This window comes from Anomalospiza imberbis, chromosome 6 (genome assembly GCF_031753505.1).
Source record: "Anomalospiza imberbis isolate Cuckoo-Finch-1a 21T00152 chromosome 6, ASM3175350v1, whole genome shotgun sequence".
In the NCBI taxonomy this organism is placed as follows: domain Eukaryota; kingdom Metazoa; phylum Chordata; class Aves; order Passeriformes; family Viduidae; genus Anomalospiza; species Anomalospiza imberbis.
In genome coordinates, this window is record NC_089686.1 from 58715624 (window position 1) to 58726952 (window position 11329).

The 11329-nt window shown below is 50.2% G+C and overlaps 1 protein-coding gene across 1 annotated transcript; it reads left to right on the forward strand.

Annotated features, from left to right (window-relative positions):
* The first annotated feature begins 6912 nt into the window (after positions 1–6912).
* Positions 6913–10137, forward strand: RASSF10 (Ras association domain family member 10). The gene has a single exon (XM_068194671.1). It carries the CDS (start codon positions 7045–7047, stop codon positions 8380–8382), a length of 1338 nt encoding a protein of 445 aa, XP_068050772.1. The 5' UTR covers positions 6913–7044; the 3' UTR covers positions 8383–10137.
* Positions 10138–11329: the final 1192 nt, after the last annotated feature.

The window sequence follows — 11329 nt, forward strand, 5'->3', positions numbered from 1 at the left end:
CTGAGTATTTCAGAATTGCAGACTTTTGGGTGGGAAATGACCTTATAGACCGTCTAATTCCAACCCAGACCCCAGAGCTGAGTGCAGTGTTCCAGCTGGGATCTCAGCAGAGCAGAGGGGCAGGATCCCCTCCCTCCTCCTGCTGGCCAGGCTGCTGTGGATGTAGCCCAGATTGTTTGGCTTTCTTGGCTGCAAGTGCACATGGCTGGCTCATGGTAAGCTTCTCATCTACCAGCATCCCCAGGTCAGGGCTGCTCTCCTCCCAGCCTTTATTTTTCCCTGGGATTGCCCTGCAGGACCTGGTGCTTGGCCTTGCTGAACTTCATGAGGTTTGCCTGAGCCCACTCCTCAAACTGTCAAGGCCCCTTTGGATGAAATCCCTTCCGTCCACCACGCTGACTCCACCACACAGCTAGGTGTTGTGGGCAAACCTGCAGAGAGTGCACTTGGTCCCACTGCCCATGTTGCCCAGAAAGATGTGAAATGATACCAGCCCCAACTGACCCCTGGGGAAGGCCACAAGGGTGTTGTGTGGGACAGAGTCAGATGCTTTGCACAAGCCCAGGTAGATGATGTCTGTCACTCTTCTGGCACAATTTGCCCTTAGTGGCAAAGTATGTGGGTTACAATTCCCTGTTTTCTGTCAGTGGCAACTTCACTGGACTAGCCATGACTTCTCAAATCTGACAGATAGCGGATTAACAACTTCATCTGCCAGTTCCCTTGGGACCCGTGTCTGCATCTCATCAGGTCCTGTGGACTTGTCCACCTCCAAGTTCCTTAGATGGTCTTGAATCTGATCTCTGCAGTGGGAGGTTCTACATTATCCCAGTCCCTTTGCCTTCTGCAACTCAGGGGGTGAGGCTGGAGCCCTTGCTGGTGAAAATCAAGGCAAATTGTCACTGGATACCATGTCCTGGGTAAGCAGGTGCCCTTTTCCTTAGGGAGATGACCCACATTTCCTCAGTCTTCCTTTTATCACCAACGTACCTATAGAAGCTCTCTTGTTGTCCTTGATGTCCCTGGTCATCTTCAATTCTAGCAGGGCTTTGGCTTTCCTCACCTGATGCCTGGATGCTTGGACAGTCTCTCCGCATTCCTCACAGACAACCTTGTTTCTGTCCTTGTTTCTGCCCTCTGTAGGCTTCCTTTTGGCACTTGAGTTTGTCCAGGAGCGCCTTGTCCATCCAAGCAGATGTCCTCGTATTTTTGCCTGACTTTTAATTTGTTGGGATGCATCACACCTGAGCTTTGAGGAGGTAATCCTTAAATATTAACCAGCCTTTTTGGGCCCATCTTGCCTTCGGGATTTATCCCATGGGACTTCACCAAGAAGATTCCTGAAGAGGTCAAATTCTACTCTCCTGCAGTCCAGGATTTTGAACTTGCTGCACCCCCTCCTTGCTGCCTCCCACCATATCATGATGTCTGCAGCCAAGGCTGAAGTATTCAAACCAAGGCAAATCTATTAGAGTAATACATTTTCAAATGTATTTGAATTTTCAAATTTTCAAATACACTTAATACTTTTTGGAAAAGGAAGGTTATAGTCATCATTTGAGTCTGATCTTTCTTGTATTTTCTCCCAAAGCTTACTGGTGCAGCTCTGCTGACTTAGGATCAAAGCTTTGTGTACCTATTATGCACATGAGAAGGAAAAAGTTTTCTGCTCCGTTCAACTATTTCTGTCCTCTTCATTTATATCAAAAGAAAATCTGAAACAGAAGGTGTGAAGGGAGAAGGATTCTTTTCTTTCCCAAGAGTATATATAAGAAAGAAACAAACCCAAATTGCTAAAGATTCTGTTCAAAGGTGAGAAGCTGGAAATCTGGATTCTTAGCACTGATCTCTGCTGTGCCCCTAACCTGCTGCATGACATTGGCTGAGCCTTCAAGGCAGGGATAGTCTCCTCCCGTGTGATTTACATCACATCTAGCCCATCAAGACTGCCAGGCTGCACTTTAATATAAATATATGTCTTGCCAATTTTCCTTAATGGCAGTCTATAGACATACCTGCCCTTTGAAAGCACTGCAGAGGGATGTACCCATGCAGCCCCCACTGATTTCACTGGAGATAGCTTCCTTCTGACATACCTGTTTGTACTCTGGGTGTGTGCACACGAAAAAAGAAGACGTTGGACAAAGCAGTCAAAGCAATATCACCCAGTATTGGCTGCCATTATGCAAACGGGCCACACCACAGTCTTCCCAAAAGGTTCTCACAAGGATGGAGGTACCACCAGCCACGTGAGGCAAGGAATGACTCCAGATTTCCAGATATGTCACCTGTACTGGCTGCACAGGTGGCATTCAGAAGCAGGACAGTGCCCATCAGCTGCCAGGAACTGAAGGAATCGGGTCAAGAGGTCACAGAGCTTATTGCTTACAGAAGATCTTCCATAGTTCATTACACTTCTTACAAGTCATCTTTAACAAAAGTGCCAGTTCCTTCATTGTCTTCAACAGGACATCTGAAAGTAAAAAGCACTCTCCTGTCTAAAGGTGGTCAGCCACAAACTGAACAACTTTCTTCCAAGACAAAGTCTAAGACTACAAACTGTTTTGACTGGAGTCTGCATACTGCTGCTAACGCGGGGGTAGTTTTCCAAGTGTTTCATTCTGTGCATGCTAACTAGGGATGATTTGGTTATTCACAGCATGATTTGGTTATTCAGCTTTATACCATCAGGAAAAACTGGGTACAAAAGAGAAAAGCATCCGTGAGAGAATGACCCTCAAGTTCAAGTAGCCCCTTCCCTGTTCATCAGCCTGTAAAGGTCAGCAACCATTGCAGAAGTTTGTAACACTCCCAGTCAGATTCTGTCCTGGGACTTCATCCATGTTTGTTGGGGCAAAATGTTAGAAAGCAACAAATAGAAGGGACCGAGAGCTAAACCTCACAGAATGAGGTGAACAGGAACAGAGGAAGAGGAGCTGGGAAAGCAGCGTTGCTGTTCAGCATCACAACAAAGAGCAGCTTCTCCAGACAGTGATGGCTCAAAAGATTACCAGTTCCAGCCTGCCTTTGCTCATCCACCTAGGCTGTATTCTTTTGAACTGTAACCTCAGGAAAAATAAGTAAATTGTCCTGAGAGTGATCTAAAAAGTAAAAGCAACTTCACCATGGAAAAAAAAGAAAAATACCCTGAATGTGAATCAGGGTACACTTTCTCCATTTAGATGCATTTAAAAGAAATTAATTCTGTGTCTCAAATAGAGGGTTCTAAGACCTCCTTCTCATTCCTGCTATATGAAATATGGAAGCAGAGAATACATTTCTTGGTTTTGTATTTTAAATAAATACATTTATTTGGTTTTGTTTCAAAGAATTAAAGATAAGGTCTTGTATAATTTTGTTTATTAAAAATATCAGGGCTTCAATTTCATTCTGACAGTTCAGCTCAAATTAAAAAAAAAAAAAACCCAAAAAATAGAAACAGATACCTCACCACCAACCCCCTAATGGGAATGCTGTTCTTAACAGAAAAGGCTTGGTAATTTATTTGCACACCTCAATGAAAAGGAAAGAATAGAAAGAACTTCACGTGAAATGCCAGAATAGATCTGATTTCTCATCACTTGGCCTTGTAATTCTCCTGTAATTCATAAAAATAAACTAGTCTATATCTGGACTTGAACTTTTCAATACAGCCTAAAATATTAAGCTCATAATTCTCCTTTTGGGGCTTAGGCAGCTCTTATGAGTATCATCAACTTTGAATTTTTGCAATTTATAAAACAAACCAAAAAAATACAGGCCATGAAGGAAGTTCTGGATTCTGTCAAGGATTCTGGGAAGTTTGTGCTTCCTAAAAAGAGCGTGCTGTCAGCTGTGCAGTGATAAGGCAGTAGAGAAACAGCCTCTGCATTACAGGAGACCACAGTTACTACATTTTAAATTTTAATTATGTGATAGGCTTGTTGCAGAAGTTATAGAAGACCTCATGCATCACTGCTCTGTGGGGTAGGGAGTGGAGAGAGGAGCAGCTGTCCTTCTCTCCAATTTGATATTCCAATGGTGCTGTTGAGCGCTGCTGGTTTGCAGGCACAGTTGGCTGGAGGAGATTTGCTTCCACCAGGGAGGAGATGTTTGAAGGAGCCTGTGTGCCAATTTCTCCCATTGCTTCACCAGAGGGAAATACTATCTGCTGAGCTTGCACTTCACTTCTATCACCATCTGTAGCTGTTAAATGAATATGTTCCTCCTCATCTCCCTCTCTTATGGAATAATTAAAAGAAGGAGAGGAGGAGAGGATGGAGTTCAGTGCCCAATGGTGCCAGAGTGAAGGAACCTGATTTGCTTCACAACACTGCAACTGCCTTGCTGTACAACCTTAGGCGAGGCACTCGATTCCTTTGTGCCAGAGCATTCTTATATTTAAAATTAGATAAGAGCACCACCTTCCTCTGCAGGATGCTTTAAGATCCTGGGAGGAAAGGCAAAAGGTTGCCTGCCTTCAGTTGCCTTTTGGGATTCAGCACAGCGGGGCCCAAACTTTGCTTCAGATACAGCACTTCAAACTTTTGAAGCTTTGCCAGCAGTTTCCTGAGTGTGCAGACAGACTAAACCCAAATTCCTGAGGGTTAAACTTGAGATGCAGCAACATGAATTTTGAATGTCACCTTTTTAACTATGGATCATATACACACACATCTAAAGGGTATATCCTACCAAAATCAAGTGTTTGCCTTCTTAATCTTAATTGTACTCTTACTGCTTCCAACCAAACTGCCAACATCTTCATCCTCTCTCTGGCAATGCTGCCTTGGGGGCTTCACTGGGGAGGCAGAGCCAGCTTTCCATACACAGAGATGTGGTCATGGAAAGATGGAACGATCATCTTGCAATTTCACTGCACAAAGCCAGGCTTGGATACTGGATAGATACAGGCAGTCAGACAAGTTGGAGCAGCTTGACTTGTGGGGAGCATAAGATGCCTCTTCACATCACAACCTGCTCTTCCTGTACTGCTCTTTGCCAAAAGAAAATAGGTACAGAGACATTCTCATAGAACACACATGTAAAAGAAGAACAAAACTAAATGGGAAAAGCAAGGAACCACTGGTAAAGGAGTTGGACAGTTTCTCACTGCCTCATTAATCCCTTTGCTGCACCTGATTCTTCAGAAGACAACAAGGAATGGTCTGTTTTTCCAACTTTCTACCAGCCTGATGAAAGCAACAAGGCTTCTTCTCCTACTCTCCTGAAGGGTTTTATAAAATTTTGAACCTCCCAGAGTCAAAGCTGAATCACAGTGTCCTGTTTCACATCCCCTTCCTGCTCAACACCCTATTAACTCTGTGGCAGTGTGAGCTGTCAGGGGTGTCCCACAGTCATGACCACCCCCTTTGTTAATGTCATTTTGTTCTGGATGTTACAGGACTGCCACTGCTGGACCCACCTTTGTCTGACCCAGAGTGGATGATGCTTTTAGGCATAACCGACCCACTGAACACAAAACCTGCACACTTTGGGAATACCCTGCCATCAGCACTTTCCTCTGCACAAAGCACAGTGATCCAGCACTTCTGACACATCCTGAGAGTAAAACACCTTGCCCTTGGAATTGGCAGTGCCAGGCTTTGCCGTTGGACAGGAATATGCAGCTTTAAGGTAAGATGGCTGTGGTCAGGAAGCAAATCCAGCCTGTTACCATCACCCCTATCTTGCATGCCCTTATTGCAACACGCAGTGGCCAGCTCGGTTTGGAATCCTTTGACCTGCAGCAATACAGGAAAGGGACGATGGCAGCAGGAGCATGATCCCTGTGATCTTCAGCTGCAGGAATGCTGGCAGTCGGTGGTCCCTCAGCCCACTTCCTCGCGGGACAGGAGGCTGCACGTCACAAATCACCACCGTAATTAGCTGAATTACGCAGCCAGAGCAGGGGCAGGCTTTCTTCCCCAGGACTGGTCCTTCCATGGAAATACAGGAGAAGCCCGCACAGGCACTGCCCACACCGAGCCTGTTACTTTAGGGGAAAAGAGGACATCAGGCTACATAATTGCTCCCTCGCTGTTTGGTGTGCCCCAGCTGCGCTGGTTCTAACAGCAGAACGACAGGAGTTAGGCTGCAATGCCATGACTCCGTTCTGTTACGCGGACTGGAACACAAACCTTATCCAGGTAAAAGCCCTCTCCACACGGCACACCGATTTTATTGGCTCTAAAACTCCCTCGGAAGGTACAGATCAGCCTTCAGGTTTGAGACAGTTTTATTTCTTTGTCCATTATAGTACTTTTCCAATCACTTAGAAAAGCCTAGGTCCGTGAACCCTGTGATGCAATCAGTGAAAATCAGTGCCATAACCCTGCATTTTATTACTATTTTTTCCACCTTCTCATTTTAATCCGCACTCCGAGACCGATCCCGTTCCCATCAAAGTACACAGCAAGCTCCCATTAAAATCTGGCTCAGCTAGTATTTTAATAACACTTAGACATTCCCGTCCTTTGCATATTTCATCTGCAAAGTGCTTCACAAACATGAATTTCCTAATTACAGGCGGATGATTTACTAAAACTGGAAATTCCTCACTAGTTCTGGCTTTCCCTTTGAAGCTCCAGGATTCGCTCTTGTCCCTCGGCACTGTGGAAGATCCCCGACGCCGCTCGCTCGCTCGCTCACGGCACAGGCAGCGCACGGGGAAGGAGGACACGGAGGCGACGGCCACCTGCCCCGAAGTGTCCGCGCCGGCGGATCTCTGCGCGGGCTGCGGGGCGTGAGCCGTGGGGCGCCCACGTGGGGACAGCGAATCCCGGGGCGGCGCGGACAGCGGCCGGCACCGCGGCGGCTCCCGGCGCACCGGGCCGGCCCCCCCCAGCCCCCGGCGGCCCCGCCGCACCGGGCAGGAAGGGGTGGAGCGGCCGGCGGAGCGCACGGGCGGGGTGCCGCGGGCGGGGAGGGGACGGCAAGGCATCCCGGCCGCGCCGAAGCCGGGAGGACGGGCAGCGCCGCGCCTCCGCCGAGCGCTCCCCATGGAGCGGCTGCCCGGCCAGCGCTGAGCCCGCGGCCCCGGCCGCCCGCCCGCAGCCGCCCCCGATGGAGCCCGAGGAGCGGAAGATCTCGGTGTGGATCTGCCAGGAGGAGAAGCTGATCTCCGGGCTCTCCCGGCGGACCACCTGCTCGGACGTGGTGCGGGTGCTGCTGGAGGACAGCCACCACCGGCGGCAGCGCCCGGCGCCGCCCGAGCCCGCCGGCGGGATGCTGTCGGGGCCGCCGCACTCCTACTGCATCGTGGAGAAGTGGCGCGGCTTCGAGAGGATCCTGCCCAACAAGACGAAGATCCTGCGGCTCTGGGTGGCGTGGGGGGACGAGCAGGAGAACGTGCGCTTCGTGCTGGTGCGCAGCGAGGCTTCGCTGCCCAACGCCGGGCCGCGCAGCGCCGAGGCGCGGGTGGTGCTGAGCAAGGAGCGCCCCGGCCGCGGCCTGGGGGCGGCCCGCGCCAGCCTGGCGCTCACGCAGGAGCGGCAGCGGCGGGTGGTGCGGAAAGCCTTCCGCAAACTGGCCAAGATCAACAAGAAGCGGCAGCAGCCGCTGGCCCGGGAGGCCTCGTCGGCGGAGAGGATGGAGACGCTGGTGCACCTGGTGCTCTCGCAGGACCACACCATCCGACAGCAGATCCAGCGGCTCCGCGAGCTGGACCGCGAGATCGACAGGTACGAGGCTAAGATCCACCTGGACCGCATGAAGCGGCACGGCGTCAACTACGTGCAGGACACCTACCTGGTGGGCACGGGCGGCGGCGAGCCCGAGCCGGGCCGGGAGCCGGGCCAGCCCGCCGCCGGCCGCCCCGAGGAGGACTACGCCAGGAAGTGCGAGGAGGTGCTGCAGCTGCAGGAGCAGCGGGCGCAGCAGGAGGAGCTGCTGGAGCACCTGGCCGCCGAGATCCAGGAGGAGCTCAACGAGCGCTGGATGAAGCGGCGGCGGGAGGAGCTGGAGCTGGCAGCGGGGCCCGGGCTGGCCGACACGGACTGCGACACCACGGAGCTGAGCGGCGGCGAGGGCGAGCTGCACCTGGAGCACGAGCGGGTCAAGACCCAGCTGAGCACCAGCCTCTACATCGGCCTCAAGCTGAGCACGGACCTGGAGGCCGTCAAGACCGACCTGGACTGCACGCAGCGGGCGTGGGAGGACAAGGAGCGGGAGCTGCAGCGCCTGCTGGAGACGCTGGGCACCCTGGACGTGGCGGAGGCGCCGGCGGAGCCGCGCGGGGCGGCGGGCGGGGGGCGGCCGGCGGCGGCGGGGGGCGGCTGGGTGGAGCAGGCGCGGGCGCTGCGCAAGGACCGCGCCGACAACGACGAGGACTCAGACACGGGGCTGAGCTCCATGCACAGCCAGGACTCGGACTCGCTGCCCGTCTGCGAGTCCCTCGTGTAGCGCCCGCCCGCCCCGCCGCAGCCACCCCGGGCGCAGGGCGGGCGGGCGGAGCGGGGTGCCGGGGCAGAGGGCGGCGGAGGACTGCGGGCAAGTGTGGGGCAGGCGAGGAACCTCCCGGCGCAGGAGGCAGTCACACAGAGGAAACATTTTAATTTGAGCTCTGGAGTTTAAACTTGTTCTGACTAGTCATCCGCGGGCAGCGTTTAGGCTGGCTCGCCGGTACTTTTATCTAAGGAAGAGAAAACCCACAGCGTGTTTGTGCTTCATTCACGTCTGGGATTGCTCGCTCCTTAAATCCTGCCGCTTGCTTCCCCCCAAGCTTCTCTTGCCGGACCCTTTAATCCCCCGGCTGCCCACGATCTCCCCGCTGCAGTCCAAGGGTGCTCCGGGTAAGCTCTTCACGAGCAAAGGGCCAGGACGCGCTCCCGAGCGGGGATCTGCATCTCCCGAACAGGTTCTCGGCATTGCAGAGTCAGAGGGTGGCTTGTGGTGGGTTATACTGGGCTCTACTGGCCGTCACAAATGCACCCGGCTCCTTTACAGGCAAAAAGTCGCTACACCAAAGCTGCTGATGGTTTAAACACTAGAGAGGAAAAGAGGCGTCAGTCCTACTGACACTGGGATCTCCCAGGGCGCCAGCTTTTGGACGGTACTGCAGTTCCTTTTGGCAACGAAAAGGGGTGATAAATCACTTCCTTTTTTTCTTTTTCTAAACAAAAAACTAAATCGAGATATAGGTTAACGTGTATTAGCTCTGCGCCGCGTAGTACTTTTCCTTATGCATAGATAAGAGTGCTTTGTTTAAAGGCATACTAAAAAAATCTGTTAGTATCTGTAGTCGTTTGACAGTCATGGAAGGCAATTAGCAGTGCCTGAATGTACACAGCCTTCAACTACATTTTTTCACTAGGCTAGCTGATCTTTGGCTGAGCTTGGTTGTAGATAAACAAAGTACAGAATCAGGTTGAGCTAACATTTTTAATAACATAGTTCATATCAGGCCAAGAGATGCAACGATAAAAGCATGACTCAAGCCCTACCTGCACTACAGCTTAATCTTTTCAGTTATTCCAATAAAACAAAAAAGCAGCCATCAGCTGTAACATGCATTTCACTTAACTGCCAAATCTTCCTCTGCAGCTTAACTCTTGCCCAAAATATATGATCTGCTCTTGCAATAAGAGACATTCAGGATTCTTGTATTCCAGAATAATTGCAGAAATACTTTAAGCAGTGAGAGACCAGAGAATGTTGAGTCAGGTCCAACTGATGGTGTGAACTTTTTAAAACTTCTGAGATTATTATTTATGTAAGGTTATTTATAAAAGTTTTCATTTAACAATAAGAAATTATATAAGAAAGGGGTGCACCAATAGACCAGTTCTTTATTTTCATTAAAAACCTCGCAGCCTTCTCACCCAAAGACCGTGTTCCATGCTTGCGGTGTTCCTGTTGGTAGGAATTCTGATGGACATCAGAAAATTAGGTTCAGGAGCTGCTCAGTTTGAAAGCAAGCAGAGAAATACTGTCTGTGGATTTGCAGAGGCTGTACAATTTTCTATATGCTATGACTCTTGATAAATGTTATTCCACTGAATGGATCTCAGTTGTAACAAACTGTGGTTTATTTTAAACACTGACTATATAACTGTTTTTCATATTTAGTCAACATTGGAAAGTATTTAAGAACCTATTTTTAGAGCTAATAAAACTCTTAATAAGGCTAAACAAGTGTTCCCAATTGAGTGTGATTTAAAAATCGTGCCAGGGCTCAGATTCTGTAGTGTTACCTTGTGTGCAAAGCAAGTAGAAAGATACACCAAGGGATGATGGCATTGTCCCTTCACAAGTACCAGGGGCTTCCTCAGGTACAAGTAGCAGTGCACTGTCCTCAGCTCTGGCCACTGCAGGGGCAGTGCAGTGGCATTTAGAAGCACCAGCACATGTACAGAATGAGGATTTTGGATTTTTGTGGAAGCAGAGCCACAGAAAAACTGAGGGCAGGGGAGCCCCACTGCTGCTGTGCCTTCAGCAGTTTGCATGTAAGGGGTGGGTGGTGCAAGGACCTGCTCGCAGCTTCCCCAGGCACTGATGTGAGCAATAAACCTGAGCTGGCTTTGCGCAAGTTCTCCATTACCACACCGAGCAAATAAAAAGTAAGCACGTTGTAGAAATGAGCTGCAAGAGGGTGCACATCACTGTACTGCTGATAGAGGCATCAGGCAGTCTGTGAAGCACGAGGTGAAGGAAGGCAGGGAATTCAGAGCTGTAAAGCAGAGTCTGCCTACTCATCCTCAGCTAGGAAAACCCATAAAATCAGGGGGGAGCCCACTTTTGCTTTAGGCTGCTGAGGGCCATGCCTGTGGGCACCGTGTGGTGCTTGCTCTTGGCTTCTCCGTGGCCCAAATAAGATCATGGCCCTGCAGAGCTGCTGGCCCCTGTCCCGTGAGGACAGAGGTGAGAACGCTGCACGTGGCACTGTAATCTCAAGGGTTTGGTGGGAGCTAGAGTGAATTCTTAGCAGCACCTATTGGAGTGTGTTTTTATATCGTGCAGGTGAAATCTGGTAAATTCCTTTGATGTTTAAACAGGTACAAGTGCAAGAGGCTCACAGACTGAACTCCAACCTCCTCACAAATCCCTATCGCTCTCAAACCATTATTAAAACATTAGTATAGAAGAGGAAATCACTGTTTGCATTGGACCAGGCACTTCTCCCTTCCCTTCTTCTGGGCTTGTATATCCTCACTCAGATAATAGAGTAAAAGCCACAGGATGCTTGTCAGGGAATTTGGCTGTGGGGTTTTGCTGGGCATATAGCCAAGGGTTAGGAGAGCTGATTCAGAACCACAGGTAGAAGGGCAGAATTTTTATCTCCTTTGCAGTTCAGACAGAATGGGAGAGGGAGATAGCAGCAGAAAAAAGCCCTGACCAACACCATGACAGA